Source organism: Carya illinoinensis, chromosome 4, assembly GCF_018687715.1.
Source record: "Carya illinoinensis cultivar Pawnee chromosome 4, C.illinoinensisPawnee_v1, whole genome shotgun sequence".
Classification (NCBI taxonomy): Eukaryota; Viridiplantae; Streptophyta; class Magnoliopsida; order Fagales; family Juglandaceae; genus Carya; species Carya illinoinensis.
The window spans coordinates 14405985-14426980 of NC_056755.1; the positions used below are offsets into that span (position 1 = coordinate 14405985).

The 20996-nt window shown below is 35.9% G+C and overlaps 2 protein-coding genes across 6 annotated transcripts; both read left to right on the forward strand.

Moving 5' to 3' along the window:
• Window positions 1–310: 310 nt before the first annotated feature.
• LOC122308508 lies at window positions 311–3915 on the forward strand. Of its 5 annotated transcripts, XM_043121872.1 has the most exons (5): window positions 430–447; window positions 601–666; window positions 1043–1097; window positions 2562–2720; window positions 3603–3915. In XM_043121872.1, the coding sequence occupies exons 4-5, from the start codon at window positions 2573–2575 to the stop codon at window positions 3743–3745; spliced, it is 291 nt and encodes a 96-aa protein (XP_042977806.1). In that variant the 5' UTR covers window positions 430–447; window positions 601–666; window positions 1043–1097; window positions 2562–2572; the 3' UTR covers window positions 3746–3915. The 5 variants fall into 5 exon arrangements, with proteins under 5 accessions (XP_042977808.1, XP_042977805.1, XP_042977806.1 ...); XM_043121871.1 differs by lacking the exon at window positions 601–666 and having other exon boundaries at window positions 343–447; XM_043121870.1 differs by lacking the exon at window positions 430–447 and having other exon boundaries at window positions 454–666.
• A 7856-nt stretch (window positions 3916–11771) lies between these two features.
• On the forward strand, window positions 11772–15977 carry LOC122308507 (endoglucanase 11-like). The gene is made up of 5 exons (XM_043121869.1): window positions 11772–12543; window positions 12630–12842; window positions 12947–13147; window positions 13282–13536; window positions 15078–15977. The coding sequence occupies exons 1-5, from the start codon at window positions 12295–12297 to the stop codon at window positions 15744–15746; spliced, it is 1587 nt and encodes a 528-aa protein (XP_042977803.1). The 5' UTR covers window positions 11772–12294; the 3' UTR covers window positions 15747–15977.
• The last annotated feature ends 5019 nt before the right edge of the window (window positions 15978–20996 follow it).

Here is a 20996-nt window from a genome sequence, read left to right on the forward strand (position 1 = left end):
ATTTTTAAAAATTTAAAAGTTATAATTATCTGAAAATTATATATATATTTTTATTCATTAACAGTATTTTTAAAATTCGAATCAAGTTTTGTATTATCTAAAAAAGTATGGTTGAGGTATAATTTTCTAACTTATTTAAAATTAAAAGTACTTTAATATAAATACCTAAATAATTTAATTTTTCTAATAAATAATTTTTATACTATTTAAACACTTTAAAAAACTATTACGGCAATCCATAGAGGTCCTAAATCAACAAAATAAACCAAACCACCTTCGTGATGAAAGGCCAAGCCTACATTTTATCTTATCCTCAAAGTTTGTAATGACCGGCCCATCGGGCCCAAGCCCTCAGAAACCCTATTTTTCCATTTCTTTTTCCCCTTCTTCTTTCTTCCCACAGCCCGACGACTCTGGGCAGCAAATCCATCAGCCCCCCCAATGACGGTAAGCCTTTGTCTCCCTCTCTGATTTCTCTCTCTCTCTCTCTCTCTCTCTCTAACTGTTTGTCGGCATCTCCGATCCTCCACGCTGCGACACCACTGTCTGTAAGCCTGTCTCTCCGTTTACTCTCTCAACTTGGGTGTTCCTGTTACATAGTCAGAACGTTTGCCGACCGCCGCTGGTAACCCCACACGTGCCACCGCAACCCTAGTAACACGTTGGGTAAGTGCAAACTGGAAGTTTGGGTTTTCCCAGTTTGCATTGAAATTTCTAGATTGAGTGATTTCATAGCTGGTTGGTGTTTTGAGGGTCTTTGTTTGTAATGTTGTGGACGGAGGAGATGAACGTAAAAGTGTGGGTTGGTATTCTGATATATCGGGAGTTTGTTTGTAAATGGTGACGTGTGTTGTGGTGAAATTTAAGTGAATCCAATGAGATTGGGCTAATTTATCGGTGGATTAGTGCGTGAATGTTGTACTTGGACCATTATAAATCTAAGGCACCATGTTGGACTATTTTGTATGTAGAATTTTGTCAGTTAGGTTAGTTTTGTTGTAGTATGAGTTATTAATATGTTTGCGATATTTTTCTGGATTAGGTTGTAATACTGCTACAGTTCGGGTTCAAAGCTTAGATAGTACTCGAAAAGTCAGGTAAGCGATGCACTTATGCTAGAGTTTGCCTGAAAGTGACTGAGGTTGATTTTATGAAAAATATGCATATTTTGTTATGTAAACAGTCTAGGTTATTTTCTGCACTAGTGTCTATCTAAATTTTGAAATTTGACATTTTTTCATGACTGAGGTAGACAATGGACATGAGCAGTTATTGTACTCTGTTTCTCTACTGCATAAAATGTGAATATGAAATCTGAAATTTTTGTATAATTATCTGATATTATCTGATATTGCATTGTATCTGAAAACCATGAGGCATAAGATTCTGTTATGTTTTGGTTATTGACCTTGCCACGGGATAAAATAGTGGCCTCTGTTCTGGCCATGCATTTCTGATGGACTTCCAATCATGGTGTTTTGTCTTGAGTTAAATTTTCTTTTTGGTAAAAGGAGCGCATTGTTCTTACAGTTCATTAGATTTAAAATGGGAATATCTGACTGTCAAAAAGGTGAAAAATGATTCTGACCATAAACTTTTCAGTAATATCACTTAATTCTTTTTATGCATTCATGATTTCAATTCTGTTTTTAGCGTGCACATCGTTTTTGTAGCAAAAGTGAATTTTGCTTATGTTCCAATTTGATGGGAAAAGTAGGAATTTTAGAGGTGATAATATCAACCTTCAGTTCATCAAATGAAAAACAATTATCAAACAAAAAGTGTGCATGTTAGTAAAAAGTAATGCACGTTTATGACACTGAATTGACCTATGTTTGTCAATGACACAAAAAACCCATGCATTAATTCTCGTAAATATAGGATGGCATATGAACGTTAATAAGAATGCAGTGATTGTTTTGAGCTATGATTCCTTGGCCCTGTATTAGCGTTTCCACTTGAAGCTTTTGGGGAAATTTGACATGAATTTAATATTATTTCTATTCATAATTTAATGGATGTTAATGAGATTCTTTGGAATCTAAATTTTGTAAGAGAAAATAACTTTACTATTCTGAATCTATCTTATTTATTGTTTATAAATTTTCCCAGCCAAAAAATTCATTTTGTTATATGTTTCTATATTCTTATGCAAGTAGTCCCCAAAATCTATATATTTCTATTTGTGATAAAAGTGTGAGTTTAGGGGCTTATCATTGCAGTTCTTGCAAGTGTTGCACTATAGTACCTGTTTTGTTTAAACTTTTCTTCATGATTTGTGGTAATAAACTTGAAATTCGGTCTGGATAGTTACTCAAATTTGTAGAACCCATAATTATGTATGCTTATACTGAGTCAATTATAATTTGAGAGTTGATTTTGTATAATATTAAATTAGTATAATAATCAAGAATATGGAACATAAGAAATTAAATTGATATTTCATTCCATATAACATGACCCTTCAGCATTTTTCGATTTGGGCTTGCGTCACTTTGCTCTTGCTCTATAAAGAACTCACATTTACGTTTGGGCACATTAACTGGTTTGGGTTGTATCAGGGAAGTGGTAGATGGCATTAAGGCGAATTTTTGGGTTTTCTGATGGCGAGCTGATGCGGGCGGATGCAAAACCTTGTTCCAGATTGATGAGACAAACGGCTGGAATTTTTACAGTTGGAGGAGGATTGGCATTTTGGATTCTTTGTAGATTGCATTATGGTTTGTACTACGTTTTATGTTGGTCTTTTTTGCCTGGTTATTTATTCTATGTGGAAACTACATTTTGCACCTTGAACTTACTATTTTTTTTCACACACCCCCAACCAAACGATTAGTAAAACGGATCTTCTTTGGTACAATCTCTTTAGTTGTATCCTAATTTACCAGAATTGTCAATTTGCCTTTAAACTATTAATTTTTGACGATTTGCACCATTGATCAAGATATGATAAATAGATATATAAGAAATAGCACATATGGAAGTCATGATCGGTCAGTTCTTACTTTTGTTCATAAGAAATAGCACTGCTTAGCCAATGATTCACATTGCCATAAGGTGGAATTTTCAGGTGCAAATAGACAGTTTTGGTAGTTAAGGTGCAATTTGGAAAAAACAATGATAGTTCAAAACTGGGTCGTTATATTCTTTGGGGATGCTGATATTGCCATCTTTCTATTTCTGATGCCTCATCTTTGATATTTTGATGAGTGATTGATTGTTTTTAATTTGGTAATTTCGGTTGATATCATGTTTGCACATAAGATAATTTTGGTGTGGATATTCTAACCTTTGCAGGTAAATACGTTACCAATAGAACCTTGCCATGCATTAGCCCACGTTCTTTAATGTGTACTTTTGGAAATAACAAGCAATGTGAATATATTATCTTGCTCTGGAAATGTTTATAACTGAAGTGATCATTTATGATTATGTAAATGAGTCAGAATTGCTTGACATAACTTTCTATATAACAAGTTTAGTCTAATATGGTTTACTACAATTTTTCAGCTCAAACGTACTAAAGAGATTGTGATATATTTTTCTTTCATTATGTTTGATTAAAAAATATATATGATACGTTTGTTGGTATGCTTATGCAGGTCCTAGAATTACGGTTCCTAGGAGTCTTCGCTGGGCAGCTTGTGGAGCAGTATCGGTCAGCTCATCCACTGCTCTACTGGTTCGCTTATTTAGTCCTGAATGTGAATCCCAGAATATAGCTGCATATGACAACAAAAAGTAATTGCTACGTTCAAGCTCGTCTTAATTAATATGTTAAATTGAAGGCCAATGTATAACTTTTAAGCCATCAATAGCATCGATCAAAGCCCTACCAAGTATGGAACTTCCATTCTTTACTAGTTTGTTTCTACTACAAAATTTCATAATATTCCAGTGATTTAGTTTCCTCTACTAAAATGCTCAGGTTGCCTTTCAAATGTCTGAGAAAATGCCGAGGGTTGCCTTTCAAATATTTGAGAAAAATAATGCTTTCGGTGAGGGAAGTGTCTAGAACACAACGGTAGGGAGTGATGCGTGGAATTCATTCGCTCTTGCTTTAGGAACCAATGCAAACGTTTGAGGCGGCATGATTTTTAGCTTTTGAGAGGAATCGATTGTAATGATACGGGATGCATGTGTGGGAAAGGGATAATCGAACTCATGAAACGAGAAAGAAAATTAAGGGAGGAGGAAGGGTATTTTTGTTGGGCTGGGCAATTGGAGAGGGGGCGAAAGGGAGGGATTTTTTCCCTCCATCCCGAGGGCCAAATTTGAGTGAACTCCTCGGCTTGTTGAAGGGCATGTTTCACTTGTCGTTCTTTTTCTTTATGTTTTTCTTTTCCTTTAGAAAAATTCTAAACATAACTCTACACACCACATTTTTTTTTTTATATATATTCTTAAACATTTTAAAAAAAATACAATATCATTTAAAAATATTTTCTTATTTATTACGTAAAAAAAGAAAAAAAAAATTGGGGAGAATTCATTGGGACCCAACTCGGAGTGAGTTTAGCTTTTTCCAAACCATTATATGCTAAACGAATCATCACATAGTAACAGCTATTGAAAGTGCATGCAAATTAGCTGTAGTTGCTGTTGACATTGATACTCAGTCATGTTTCTCACTAATCCTCCTGCCCCCATCAACTTCAAAGTGATGTTTCTTCAAATTTAAAGTGCTTTTAAGTTTTAATAATTGCACCAACGTAAAAGCTATTTGTTTTTCTTCTTACCTTGCTCGAAAAATGAACACAATCACAGCATAATACTCCAGCTAACAAATTCGATCTCCACACCCTTTTTGCGCAAAGCCCAATGATATTACTGCAAACAATCAATCCAAATACCAAAACTACCTAAATATTCAAATACTCAACTTCAATTATATATATATATATATATATATAAACAATTTAATACTACATGTTTCGGAAAAAAAAAAAAAAAAAAAGAGAAATTATTCTAATCAGTTATTATTCAATACCATACACCACACATTCGATGAAAAACACGTATATTCTATGAAAAGTACATCTATACCTTATAAAAAATCTGTAAGTATGGTGTAAAAGTAAATAATGGCTGATGCATATTCATTTCTAAAAGAAAAAATTTACAGATGCCATTCTTCTGTGTATATTCTATTACGACATAAATAATCAAGTGTTCTAAGATTTTTAAATCAATACCTTTTTTATTTTTATTTTATTATTACACCTAAAATCATTAAAAACAGCTTTACCTTACAAAGTTAGCTAGTCATGATTGGTTTTCACGAAACAAATGATTCGATTGCTTAACGTCATGTGAATTTATTACCCCCTTTTTTTATTATTAAATATTTAATATTATCTAAACAACTCACACGAACAATAAGAAATATTGAATAATGATATAAAATTATAAATATCTAAGTAAGCCAAGTTTTATTTTTTTTTATTTTTTTTTAAAAGATGATTCCATTATTAAAAAACTTGTTTTTCTTTTTGTTGAGATCCATTATTTTATAAATGGCTTGCGCAATATTTATGCATTTGGGGGTTGTCTTTAATGTTACTCATAAATATTATATGTTCCATTTTATGTATTTACTTTTTTCTCACTTCAACTACTTAAGAATATTGTAAACCCTTATTGGTTATGTTAGTTTAGACTAGTCCCTTTCATAATTATCTAATGTGGATTGCTAGAGACTCACAAGAATTTTATAAAAAGATCTCATAAATTAACATGTTACTACCAGGTCCAGTTAAATTTTTTTCCCTCCTTTCCAGCCTCAATCCCCACTCCCCTCCCCTTTCCTTCCCCGTCGCAAACCCACGCCCTTGTCCCCAGCAAAGATTCAATGCATTTGTTGGAGCTAGCCCCAAAAATCATCGCCGCGGTTCCCATTCCTCATCAATGACAAACAACAGACCCCCCTTTCTCTCTCTCATATCTCTTCTATTTTCCTTTGTAATTTTTTCAACAATTAAATAGATTATGATTTTTCATTCATTTTCCTTTGTGGGATCCCATTATGTCCTCCAATATTTTCCTTATAATATAGGTTTTATCCACCACCCCTTGTATTAAAATAAATAGTTAGATAATAACATAGAGCAAATGATCACTTATGTTAATTTAAGACACGCCTCGTTATAAAAAAATAATAATAATATTTGAGAACAGCCTTATTTATGGATAACTACGGACAAAATAAAATTGTCTCTAATCCATTGCTTGGGTCCGACACTTGTCACTGACTATCCTAAAAGTAAGATTTTTGTAGTGGGTAGAAGTTAAACAAGCTATGAAAATTGTCTACACGTGTATAGCTTGTATCGACTCATATAGGTCGGTCCAAAACCCCAGAAATTTAAATGGAAAATAACATAATCTATATACATTAATAATTAATTAATTTTCTAAAGTTCAAATTTAAAATTCATATCATAAAAACTTTTTGAATAATTCTTCCCGGGAATATAGATGTCGGTGAGTTTACCACAGCATGAGCATGGTCCACTCCTACTCGGATTTCTGGTTGACTGCCCCAACCGGTTACGCTTTTTACAGCAAGTCACCGCAAAAGGAGGACCCATACACAGTCAGTGAAGACCGTCCGGCTAAATTCCTCACACGTGGCTGTCACGCCGACAGTGTTTGTCATCTACAGAAAATCTAATTTGATAGACAAATATTTGGGAAGTTTAAAAAATACAAAAAATTGATGTAACTTGTAACTTGATATGGAAACCTTATACTATAATCTCCACCTAATTAACATATGATTTATTATTTTTATCAGGTGATTTAGATTTAGAGATGAGATATTAAATAGAAGATAAAAAGGTAATAAAATACTATTAAAATATTATTATTATTTTAAAATTTTAAAAAGTTGAATTGAAAATTAAAAAAATTAAATTTTTTATTATATTTTATATAAAAATTTAAAAAAATTATAATGATAATATAAGATGAGACGCTTTCTAAATTCAAATGGAGCAGGTTTAAATATAATCATAAAAATGATAAATCACACGTTAATTAGATAGAGGTATGTAGTGTAAGTTTTTCTTGTAATATTGAGTTTTGCTACATACAAGCACAGTTGTGCACTAATTTGTGCACCAATACTGATTTATTCATACTTAAAATTTAAATTAACACTTTTTTCAATAAAATCTACTTTTTGACCAATTATATCACATTGGTACACAGATTAGTATACAATTATGCTTGCAACTATATTTTTCCTTTATTTTTATAAGAACTTTATATAGATCTCGCACTTCTTGATTTTAAATACTGATTGGTGTAATATCTTATTTCTATTTTTTTTTTTTTTGAAGAGAACCTCAACTTTCATTCGTATAGATCAATTCTTACAAATTATGTCTTGTTCCAGACTATCAACTATATAATCTGGAACCTCTTCTAACCAAACTCTTTCCTCACCAAAATTCAAGGCAGCTTTGGCCAAATTATGTGCAACAATATTTCTTTTTCTATAGTCAAACTGTAAAAAGCAATCCTTCCTATTTGATAAAACATTTCTAATATCCTCAATTAAAGGACCTATATCAGACCAATCCTCTTCATTGTTCTTCACAGCTTCTATAATTGCCTTTGCATCACCCTCGAATATAACTTTCTGTACATTAAGATCGCTACATACCTGCAGTGCCTTCCATAATGCATAGCATTCTGCTGCCTCTGCTATCAGAATATTGCTTCTGCTGTCACAAACTGCTAGCAAAGGATCTGCATTCTCATCTCTCATGATCACCCCCATACCCATTCTCCTCCTCTTAAGATATGTGGAGGCGTCCCAGTTCACCTTGACAAACTCTGTTGAGGGCTTGATGCACCCTGCTCTACTACTTGGTCTGTGATCTTGCTGGTTTACTTCCCCTTGTCTTCTGTTGGCTCTTTTGAATTCCTCTACGGCCTCTGTTGCAGCTGAGACTAATCTTCTCGGGCATGTGAATTTGTTTTCAAACACAAAAGTATTCCTTCTAAGCCAAACTCTTTTAATCTACACAGCCACTTCCTCTAGCCTGTTTTTGTCTAAACCTTCTAATAGCTTTTTCCATAACTGCAGAAACTCCATTCCTTCCCTTTGCCACTTATGAACCCCATTCAAACTAACAGCCCAGACATCATTGGCTGCTTGACACTCCCAAAGCACATGTGTTACCGATTCTTCATCTCTAAGACATATGGGGCAAAAGGGATCCTTTGCTACCTTTTTCTTGTGCAGGTTCAGTCTGGTAGGCAGCAAGTTATTTGCTGTCTTTCATAGAAAAACCTTGACCACATTAGGCACCTCAAGTTCCCAAATTCCCTTCCACCTAGCATCGGTCTCCCTCTCCTCTGATGATTCCCCCCCTCTCTCTTCCTTCTATCTAACTGCAGAAAGTAAGCACTCCTTATTTCTATTTTATTAGCTATTATATAAAGTTGCATGAAATGTATTATTTCAGATTAAGAGGAGGAGAAATGATAAATATAATCATAAAAATGATAAATTACACGTTAATTAGATAGATGTATGTAGTGTAAGTTTTTCTTGTAATATTTCTCAATTATAAAATATTTTTTATTATAAAATAGATCTAACATATCAAAACTCTATTAGAGCTTAAATTTATTTTTGAGTTTTGCTACATACAAACACAGTTGTGCACTAATCTGTGCACTAATACTGATTTATTCATACTTAAAATTTAAATTAATACTTTTTTTAATAAAATCTACTTTTTGACCAATCATATCACATTGGTACACAGATTAGTGCACAATTATACTTGCAACTATATTTTTCCTTTATTTTTATAAGAACTTTATACAGATCTCACACTTCTTAATTTTAAATACTGATTGGTGTAATATCTTATTTCTTTTTTTTTTTTTTTTGAAGAGAACCTCAACTTTCATTCGTTTAGATCAATTCTTACAAATTATGTCTTATTCCATACTATCAACTATATAATTTGGAACTTCTTCTAACCAAACTCTTTCCTCACCAAAATTCAAGGCAGCTTTGGCCAAATTATGTGCAACAATATTTCTTTCTCTATAGTCAAACTGTAAAAACCAATCCTTCCTATTTGATAAAACATTTCTAATATCCTCAATTAAAGGACCTATATCAGACCAATCCTCTTCATTGTTCTTCACAGTTTCTATAATTGCCTTTGCATCACCCTCAAATATAACTTTCTGTACATTTAGATCGCTACATACCTGCAGTGCCTTCCATAATGCATAGCATTCTGCTGCCTCTACTGCCATAATATTGCTTCTGCTGTCACAAACTGCTAGCAAAGGATCTGCATTCTCATCTCTCATGATCACCCCAATACCCATTCTCCTCCTCTTAAGATCTATGGAGGCGTCCCAGTTCACCTTGACAAACTCTGCTGAGGGCTTGATGCACCCTACTCTACTACTTGGTCTGTGATCTTGCTGGTTTACTTCCCCTTGTCTTCTGTTGGCTCTTTTGAATTCCTCTAAGGCCTCTGTTGCAGCTGAGACTAATCTTCTCGGGCATGTGAATTTGTTTTCAAACACAAAAGTGTTCCTTCTAAGCCAAACTCTTCTGATCTGCACAGCCACTTCCTCTAGCCTGTTTTTGTCTAAACCTTCTAATAGCTTTTTCCATAACTGCAGAAACTCCATTCCTTCCCTTTGCCACTTATGAACCCCATTCAAACTAAGAGCCCAAACATCATTGGCTGCTTGACACTCCCAAAGCACATGTGTTACCAATTCTTTATCTCTAAGACATATGGGGCAAAAGGGATCATTTGTTACCTTTTTCTTATGCAGGTTCAGTCTGGTAGGCAGCAAGTTATTTGCTGCATTTCATAGAAAAATCTTGACCACATTAGGCACCTCAAGCTCCCAAATTCCCTTCCACCTAGCATCAGTCTCCCTCTCCTCTGATGATTTCCCCCCTCTCTCTTCCTTCTATCTAACTGTAGAAAGTAAGCACTCCTTATTTCTATTTTATTAGCTATTATATAAAGTCGCATGAAATGTATTATTTCAGATTAAGAATGGTCAGTTTAAGATAGAGTAATATTAGTCGAATGCTGTATATTATGAATTTTGAAACAGTTGGTTCAGTTAATTCGTGAAGTATAAATGATAATTGTCATAAGCATTAATTAATTCTGAGTAGTATGATGCTGAGCTGCACCACGCATTTTAGCCAACGGCCTTATGCTTTTGAAATTTTCCATGAAAACATTATGCCATAATTGCGTTGCTTTTTATCAAATCGAGACAATGATTTTGATATAATACAAGAACATGATGAACATCACTCTCTGGTTGATTGATTTAATCAATAATTATCATTACCTTTTGTTCTTTAATCATATCGTGGGTCGACTTATTCATAATTTAAATATATATATATATATTTTAACCACAAATTCATTATCCAGAAATAAATTTATAAATTAATATATTTTAATAAAATACCATTAAATTATAAAATTATTTTTATTATAAAATAAATCTAACAGATGACATGAAATTACGTCAGTTTGTGAATTTACTTTTATATAATATTTTTATGTTTATTATAATTCTCTTTTTCGTTTATAACACCCATCTATTTTTTTTTTCTGCATGACGAGTTACCATATCAAAGGAAGAGACTTTAATTAGTTTGATAACTTTGATCAATCACATTGTTTTATTTTTGTTAAATTCTTAAGCTGGTAGAAAATCATAAAATTAATTACTTAATTCACCGAATAATTTCTTTAATACCATCCCAAAAGATTTAACTTGATGGAAACCACAAACTTTAATATTTAATTATCTTTTAAGACTTTAAAAATAATTTAAAGAGTATTACACTATCACGTAGTGTCACGTGATTTGTTAAAATTAATTATATTCAAACCAAAAGAGCGTACAAAAATATAAAAAGAAGAAGACAGAAATTCTAGATTCTCTCTACTCTTTTTATGTTTGTGTTTTTAAGTTTTTTTTTTTTTTAATTTTTAATGAACCAGGTGACGGTGATGTCACATCAATAGAGTCATCTGAGTGGTAAGTTTCAGATGACCAAATATCATTGTTCTAATTTAAAATACAACATCAACTATTGCACCAATTTTAAACTACTAATTACTATACTAATTAATCAGTCTATTGAAATTGTCACAAGCGTTCTTACAAGTTACAATTCAATAGTCTATTCATATGAGAATCTAATATGATGGGTTCCTTACTCAGATACTATTAGATCCGAAGCCACAATAGATTAAGAGCTAAGCAATGTAAAATGGTTGCAGTTTCACCAAACACAAACTTATCATTATAGTCATGCATTTGCTCTAACAAATCCTTTCTCATCCATATCCACCGCTCAAACGCTTTTCTCTTCTGATTTGCTGCTCAGAACGAGGTCTGTCATCATAGTTTCTTGAACACAGACGTCTTGGATGTTGAAATCTTAACCAAAACTCCCCAACTTAAACCTCAATCAAATCGATCGGTGCATGAAGACACTGATGATCTGTTTACGTGATAGATTACGGAAACTCTGCCACATAGCATTAATGGAGACAACTTGGCAGGTCCTGGTCCTCTTCCAATACCCAAAAATTAGTTAGAGAAGCTTCTAAGATATAAACTATGTCCCCTGCTGCATCACCTAATTTTTGACAGCAACAAATAATGACCATTATTTTACACCATTAATGTCTAATCCTCAGATCCAAGGTACCTTTATATGAAAGACTCATGGGCATTTGGGCCTCTGCTTTCGTTTACATGTATTCACTAGTTTGTCTCTTCATCTAGCTAGGTAACCTTTTTTGAAAATCGTAGGCATTTGAACCACTGTTTAGTTTAAATTGGTCAGTCTTTGGGATAATGGTTGGAGTTGAAACCAATGGCCTTCTATTTATTGCCAAGTGCAGCACCCAGTTCAAAATTCTGTGTGATGAATTAGGGAATTTTATTTGATTTGCCAATGCTAAATGTAAATCCCAGAAAGCGATGCCACAGTTCAAGCTGTTTTTCCATATTTAGCACAGAAAAAACGTATAGGAACCGTGGTCTGTTGCAGAAATCACGCTTGTGTAAGACAAAAAGGTGAGAGAGAGTTCCACATTCTCATGTGGAAGTCACATGCATCAGAGACATCTTGGACAAAGCCAAGGCTTTTGAAAGTAAATACATAGCAGTGAGAGAGAGCACACTTAGCAGTGAGAGAGAGCACACTTTTCCCTATTCCCTCCACTCCTAAAAAGCTCTTTAGGAGGGAAGGGGACAATGGAGGAAGGGATTAAGAAAGAGCAACGCCATTGCACTCAAGCTCCAAAAATTCTCAGATTTGCACATAGCTGGTGCCTTCTACTCTCCCTCTTTGCCATTTCAGCCGGAGCTCGAGCTTTCGATTATGCAGATGCACTCAGAAAGAGTCTGCTCTACTTCGAATCTCAACGCTCTGGCCGGCTACCGTACAACCAAAGGGTCACTTGGCGTGATCATTCTGGACTCACTGATGGCCTGGAACAAGGAGTAAGTCCAAATTCTCAAACCCCCATCTGCCCACCACTGTTGCATACTATTTCTTGTTAAGTGTTCTGTGGTTTATTTTTGTGCAGGTGGACTTGGTGGGTGGATATTATGATGCTGGTGACCATGTAAAGTTTGGGCTGCCGATGGCATTCACCGTGACAATGCTCTCGTGGGGAGCCATAGAATTCCAGAAACAAATTGCAGTTGCCGGAGAATTGGAGCATGCCATGGAAGCCATTAAGTGGGGCACAGATTACTTCATAAAAGCACACACCAGTCCAAATGTATTATGGGCAGAGGTACAGATTAATACATTGGTCTCATCCCATATAATTGTATTATCTCCAGAATGCATTATTTGAGTTAAAAGTTGTTTCAAATTCAAACCATATCTCACATGCAGGTGGGCGATGGCGACACCGACCACTATTGCTGGCAGCGGCCGGAGGACATGACGACCTCGCGTCAAGCCTACAAGATCGACGAGAACAATCCTGGGTCGGATCTAGCCGGAGAGACGGCCGCAGCCATGGCAGCTGCATCAATAGTGTTCAAGAGAACAAATCCACATTACTCGCACCTACTCCTTCACCATGCCCAGCAGGTACATTAAAATCTTTGTTTGTTCTTCGAACAAACCCACGAAAGTGATACTGTTTTTTAAGGGTCTAGTCTACTCAAAGTGGGACAATTAGCACAGGGATTATGCGAAATTATTATATGTTTTGTGTTTGGTAGTTGTTTGAGTTTGGAGACAAGTATAGAGAAAAGTACGATGTGAGCGTGGGGGTAGTGAAGAGCTACTATGCGTCGGTGAGTGGGTACAAGGATGAGTTGTTGTGGGCAGCTCTGTGGCTGTACAAAGCCACCGACAATGAAGAGTATTTGCAGTATGTTGTGGACAAAGCTGATACCTTTGGCGGTATTGGATGGGCCATTACAGAGTTCAGCTGGGACGTGAAGTATGCTGGCCTCCAAGTTATTGCATCAAAGGTAAATTACCCAACTCTTCCTCCAAATGGGTCTTCTTTTTTTTAATTATTATTAACAAATTAAGAATAGTATTTTTCATTTTAAATTTTATCATCATCATCAGTAAAATTTATTATCTAACATATTCTAAGTCATACAAAATATGTCACATCAATAAATATGAATGCGAATAACAAAATCTAATAACAAACAAAAGCATTACTTGTTTTATAAACATCTTATCTCATTGCAAAAAAGACATGAAATGGAATAGAATTGGGTGTAATGCCTCGTTTAGTTATATAGATGAGATTAAATAAAATGAGATAAAAGTTAAAAGTTAAATAAAATATTATTATAATATAAATTTTTAATATTATTTTTATTTTAAAAATTAAAAAATTTGAATTATTTATTATATTTTATGTGAAAGTTTAAAAAAATTATAATGACGAGAAGAGATTGTCTCAACAACCAAACAGACCTGTACTCTGCTTTTGGGGATTTTGCTTTATCCTATATTCAAAATGGAATAATGATTTTATAAGTTTAAATCACACTTTTTTGTTAATTACTTTATAGAGGTCGCAAATGAAGTAAAGCCCTAATTAAGGTACCATGAATAGGGGAAAACTTAGAACAGGGAAAAAGGTAAAAGGCTCTCTGGAGCATAAAAATGATAAAAGCATGTGAAGGTGATGCTTTGCATTTGCAGTACTTTTTGTGTACGTGGCTACCGAGTCCAATCAATGCCAGTTACAAAATGGTTGTAAAAGCTACAAATGTGCACCGAACAAGTTAGCCTGTTCCATAATGCTATCATACAAATGGAGGACAAGGGCTTCCTCCTATGTTTTCATCAGGACCACCCATTTTAAACCAATCTTGTAGATCGTAATGATAATTCAATGTGTGAAAAGATAGATCTTATTGGTTTGTCTGAGTTTCCAATTTGGGGCCTGATATTTCGGAATGGCCCACTTGCTAAAACCTAGTGAGTGGATGCAATTCTTTCATTTATGGATGTTAGTATGTTAGATGGGGCAGAGCACTTCACATGGTTGTTTTATGAGTGTAGACCCACACGTGTTGGGAGATGTCATTGGAGTTGGAGTGAACTTTCCTTCCCTCCCAACCCTATTGATGTACAATGTATGTCGTCGGTGTGAGTTTTTTTTGGGTGATATTGGGTTTGATTGTTGTGGTACCTAAGAGTCATGAGTGCATGTATAGCAATAAACAGAGTGGGAACTGCGACACATGATGCACATTCAATGCACCAGACCAATTTCACTCTTGGTTTCAAGTTTTAAGCCAATTGGATATGTTTTGAGCGAAAATAACTCCGAGCAATGTTATCATACTGATTGATATGACATATTTTAAGTAATTCTACGTGTCGACCGTTTAGATGAACAATTACTTTAAAATTTAACACATTAGTTAGTGACGTACACTGAAAATGACCAAATTCAAGATGAAGTTCAACGTTCTTTTGAGTTAATTTAGCTGAAAATGAAGTATTTTACCTATTAACAGTGTGGTATCAATTATCTTTGCAGTTGCTAATGGAAGAAAAGCACAAGGAGCATGCTCACATACTCGAACAATACCGATCAAAGGCCGAATACTACATGTGCGCTTGCCTTGGCCTCAACGAGAACAACGGCAGCAACGTGGAACGCACACCAGGGGGGCTCTTATACATCCGCCAATGGAACAACATGCAATACGTTTCAACAGCAGCTTTCCTTCTCACCGTATACTCCGACTACCTCCAAAACTCAAACCAAAATCTCAAATGCGATGGAAAAATGGTAGGCCATGAAGAAGTCCTCAATTTTGCAAAGTCACAGATTGATTATATCTTGGGCTCTAACCCAATGAACATGAGCTATTTGGTTGGGTATGGCTCGAATTACACCACAAGAGTGCACCACAGGGGTGCCTCAATTGTGTCCTACAGAGAGCACAAGGGTTTTATTGGGTGCACTCAAGGGTATGATCATTGGTTCAGCAGGCAGGAGCCTAACTCCAATGTTCTGGTTGGGGCATTGGTGGGAGGACCAGATTCCCAAGATGTCTTTGTCGACGATAGGCAAAATTATGTGCAGACCGAGGCCTGCACATATAATACAGCACCATTGGTTGGAGTTTTGGCTAAGTTGTTGCATTTGGAGGACCTAAGTTTGGATCAAAATCACAGCTCGCCTTTGGTTGCTTCTTACTAAATTTCATGTCGAATGAAAATTAGTGTTCGATTTTATCTCTCCCTTTTCTTTCTTTCTTTATATATACATATTTATCTATGTATATATGTTTTTGTTCCTTGGCTACATATATATATGGCTGAAGTAAGGAGTGACAAACTCGTTTACTTCATTGTTTTGTAATACTTTTTGGATACGGAAATACAAAATTATAAAAGATCATTACTGTCTGTTTTTTTTTTTTAAGAAAAATGAACCGTGATGTTGGATTTTTTCTTATTTCTTCAGGTTCTTTGTTTGCTTTTCTCGCCACGATTGTTTGCTTTTACTTCCCCAAACTAGAAATTGACTCCCTCTCTCTCGAAAAATTATGGAAAAATTACAAGGAATCGCAAGCCTTTTATGTGGCGCCCTTGACCCCTACGTGTGATTCGGTGGAAGTAGTGACATTGAGATGATGACTACATGAGTCACGCACCCTATCACTATGTGCTTGGTGTGCGCAACATGCAATAAGTGTGTATCAATAATAATCGCAGTGGAAAGATGTAAATGGTAGTCAAGCTAAGTAGTAGAAATTTAAAAACAGAACAACAAAACAATTACCCTCCAGGAGGTTATACAGTCATCTGACAAAAATAAATAAAAAGGGGAAACAAATCTCATGACAAATAACAATACAAGTTTCATTGCAATCACTCCTCTGACAGAGCCGGTTCCTCTGGCTCATACTCTTCCTCTGCATCAAAGTCTACGGAACCGTAGATAGGAATGCCATGGTGAGATTTCGCAATCTCAGTGAGTAATCAACAAGCAACAACCAAGAGTTTAAAACATACATTTATCTAACCAACAAAGTAAGCAACCATACATGCAAAAGACCACAATATCCATATTTCCAACCTTTTCCCAAAAGAACACATTTATCCAGAACCACACACGCTAAAAACGCCATTGGCCCAAACATATCCATTTATTATGCATGCACAATGGGCTCTCTTGGGGACCATCTGCACACACTGACTCACTTCATCCCACCACGAGTAACGATCGTGCATATGGCTTTGTAATGAGCGATGCCCAGCTCCCCGCCCGGGGCTTACGTGAGCAGGCATCTTCTAGCCCGCGCCAGCAGATGGGCCACAGAGTAGACATGAGAGTGTTACTATCTTGTTCGAGCCCGTTGTCACCCGGCGAAAACTCAGGGAACGTCCTTGAGTGACCAAAGGAGCTCTACCGAGATAATGCCCCATCTCGTTTGGGGTTGTGATACGCACACACCCACATGTTATAATCAGCACATATAGACCCAATTTCCAGTTCATACAATATGGCATAACACAACATAGTTATATAATTAAGACAAATATTAATAAAAGTAAATATGCAGATGCATGCAGACAGTATATTGGATGATATGGCATAACACATATTAGACAATATCCATCATCACAACAGTCACAAAATGCGCAGTTTAAAAAACCCAACTACAGGCTTAATCCCATCCTCCATCTCTGCCCATGGCCTAATATCTGACAACAACTACATTGATTATTTCCAACACTTCACTGGGCCCGAGGCCCTTCTTAACACAACCAGACTACATACAACGTTAGTGGTAAAAATGCATTTCTAAACCCAAGGGTTGCATCGAAAGATTACTTACAACGCAGTCAAGCAATTTGAAAAATCGAGCATGCGTTGGTCTATAGGTCCCACGATTGGACAAGTGAGCTGTCGCTACGTACGAACACCCAAAACATTAGTACGGAGTTAAAATGCAAAATAGAAATTAAAATAAACCACACGAGCATATTGGCTCATCGAGGTGACACCAAATGTGGTAGAGCAACGGTGGGGCAGAGGTAGAGCAGAGGTGGGAATGGGCTACAGCTCACGTGTTGGAGGATTTAAGGGGTTAGGGATGACAGGAAAGGGAGCATGGTGGCTCAGGGTTGGTTGTGTGGCCAAGAGAATGTGGCTGACTGGCTGGACATGGTGGCGCACGGCGGCACACTACAAAACAGCCTAAAAAGGCTTCGAAACCTAGATTTAGAGAGAGGGAAGAAACTATAATTCGATGTGAAGGGTAGAATGGCTGATCAAGTGATGCTTCGAGGGTGTGGAGGCTCGGCCTATTTATAGGCTGAGTTGGGGGTCTCGGCTAACAGCTGCGATTGGGGGTGGTGGACAGCGTGGGGTCTGTGAGAGACCCATGCGTGGCATGCAGACATGGGCCATGAACAACGACGAACTCCCATGGTTGAGAAGCTGTCAATTGGTAGAAAGGGGGTGGGGGAAAATGCAAAAATGGGTGCACGAGTTGGGGAAGAGAATAGGTGGTGCAGGTCAAAGGGGTGGTGTGTTGCTCGACCTACCCGTGGCACACGTTGGCTGGCTGGGAGGGGCAGCAACGTAGGGGAGAGGTTCATGGGTGAAGGAGGAAGAAGAAGAAAAAGAAAAGGAAGAGAAAAGAGAAAGAAAAATGAGAGAGAAGAGAGGCTTCGTGCGTCGTAGGGGAAGAAGAGATGGAGCTCTAGGGGGTGCGCCCAAAACGGCGCTATTTTCGGCCTAAGTGGTTGGGTTCCCTCACTCACACAGGCTGGGCCTAATTCTCACAACTCATTCGGCCTAACATAACACACATACAAAGCCACCAACACAAAAGGCCCATTCTAAAAAAGACCAAAACAAAAATAAAAGGGCTCAATAAATAAATAAATAGATAGATAAAACACAACAACTTAGAAATAATGAAATAAAATAGTAAAACCCAATAATAAAAATAATTTAAAAGAAAAAGGCAATAAATAATAGACAATAAATATTAATAAACAAAAGGCACAAAATAGGGATCTCACATTTTAGGCTGCGTTTGGGTGGTAAGGTAATATTAGATGATCTGAGTTAATATGTGAATAGTAGCATTTTATGAATCTCATTAATCATATGTGTTTAAACATATGAAGTATGTTGAGATATGTATTTAAATGTATGAAATAGGTTGAGATATGTTTAAGTTTTTATGAGAAGTTGAAAGAGTAGTGTGTCATATCATTATTGGTTTAAGATAGATTGAGATGAGTTTGGCACCTAAAAATAGCCTAAAAGGATTAAAATTGGGCTCTTCTCTAGTGGTTGCTACGATTATTTAATAAGAAACAAAGAGGGCAATTGCAATTCAAACAAAATATCCCAATAAGTTTTCTTCCTAGTGGGTGCTCGAGAAGCTTTAGCCTCCATTGGATTTTTTTCATCAGATGGACACTAGAGAGGATGAAATCCATAACCATAGGCTTTTACGTAGCACCATCATGATGGGATTTTTTTTGTTGGCAGTTTGTTGGTTCCCTTTTAGAAGCCACTTAATCCCTTTTAGAAACATAATTTTTCATCAAGATATCTATGCAAGTATATACCAAATAAAATAGAAAATAGAATGAATTTCATGGTTTATATTACCTTTTAAATGAGACACCATCCATAGTTCAGTAGTATACTAGCACTAATGTGTCAAAGGCTGATTTTAAACCTCTATAAAAATCCTAGTAAAAATTAAAATAGGAGTGCTACCTACACCTGTTGGACGGTAGTTGCCTTTTTCCCATTCTTGCATGGAGGGGGGGATGCTACTTATCATCCATATGCTATTTATCATCCCCCACGCCACGTATCAAAATGTGATTTGTCATTTTTGTTCTTTTATTTAAATGCACATATTTACACATCAATATATATATATATATATATATGTGTGTGTGTGTGTGTGTGTGTTTGAAGAGAAGGAAAAAAATAACGAATCACATATTAGTCATGTGTGGTATAGGGGATGATAAGTAGAATTTTTCTGGGTGGGGGAGACAGTTTTGGGCCTCACGACTGTCCGCCCCATCCCACTCATAGCCCACACATCACAAAAGACAATTGGAAAACGCTAAAAAAAATCCAAAACAACTGAAAAACAACAAGAAGTCCCCATACATCCACAACAAATTGGAAAAAAATGAAAAAAAAAATAATCAAAACAACCAAAACACAACAGATCTGAAAAAGAAAAACGATATTGAATGGTCATGGGTCTCTTCACAAACCCATGCCCATTCATGCTTCAAGGAGGAGGAGAAGGAGTAGAGGAGGAGCTGAGGAGGAGGAAGAGAAGAAAAATAGGATAGGTACGTTGCCGCACTAACAAGAGGGAAGAGAGACAGACAGGGGGAGGGAAAGAGACTAAGAGAGCCAGAGAGGAAAGATAGAGGGGAAAGAAAGAATAAGACGATGAGATGTTAGATTTAAGTTAAACCTAACTATGAAATGATGTTGTTTTATTAAAGAAAAATATATTTTTTTAAATATATATATATATATATATATATATATGGGCTAGGCTAGGCAGACATGGTAAACCCCGAGTAGGTTTAGGCATAGCCTGGGCCCCACCCCCAACTGTGTATGGGCGGATTTGTCTGCTAATGGGGGGCCCTACTTAGGCTAGGTAGATGTCGGACGATGTGGGGAGGGGTGGTGGTGCCTTGTCGCCCAACCCTAAGTTAGAATCCATTTATAGTCTAGTTGGAGTTGGAGTCTGTTGCATCCAATTTGTGTCCCAGTTTTAATTTGGGTTTACTTTATTTGGTATTTATCTATTTTTACGTAGGTTTTGCTTACAACATTTTAGGAAGTATAGAGTCTTGAGCAAAGTTTTGAAAATCATTTCGTTTCTTTTGGTATGTTTCGTGCCGAAATAGCAATCGGCACGACTATATGGGGCATTTTTAAATTCTAGCTAGTACAGCCTGTTTTGGACATTCTAAACAAAGTGGATGTTTCGACATATACTCGTAAATGTTTTTTAATTTTCTTTTACTTCATTATGTTAGCACCCAATCAAAGAAAACACAAATTCAACCTTGGTCAATTTTATAAAATAAGATTTAGATAGTAGTATCGTCGATGGAGAGAGAATCAACTTTAAAAATCTTGGAACGTAGCCTCTCTAGGTTCTCTGATGACGAAAACGACACTCTGATTCTCTCAAACATCCTCTGTGTGTGTGTGAAGCTTGAGAATCATACTATCCAAGATTTTGCTTCTTTTGATATGAATCTGGTGTGGTGTGTGTGTGTTTGTGTGAAGCCCTAGAATCATACTATCCAAGATTTTGCTTCTTTTGGTATGAATCTAGGTGTGGGCCTTGGATTTTATATGGGTTACCTCAACACCAGCCCATATACAAGAAAATTAACAAATATGACAATATATATATGTTTAGTA

Bases quoted from the DNA above. Each gene is read 5' to 3' on its own strand.
- LOC122308508 (XM_043121874.1), top strand. From the start codon at position 2,573: ATGGCATTAAGGCGAATTTTTGGGTTTTCTGATGGCGAGCTGATGCGG. The intron at 2,721-3,602 runs GTTTGTACTACG...ATGCTTATGCAG, and splicing joins TCTTTGTAGATTGCATTATG to GTCCTAGAATTACGGTTCCT.
- LOC122308507 (XM_043121869.1), top strand. From the start codon at position 12,295: ATGGAGGAAGGGATTAAGAAAGAGCAACGCCATTGCACTCAAGCTCCA. The intron at 12,843-12,946 runs GTACAGATTAAT...TCTCACATGCAG, and splicing joins CAAATGTATTATGGGCAGAG to GTGGGCGATGGCGACACCGA. The intron at 13,537-15,077 runs GTAAATTACCCA...TTATCTTTGCAG, and splicing joins TCCAAGTTATTGCATCAAAG to TTGCTAATGGAAGAAAAGCA.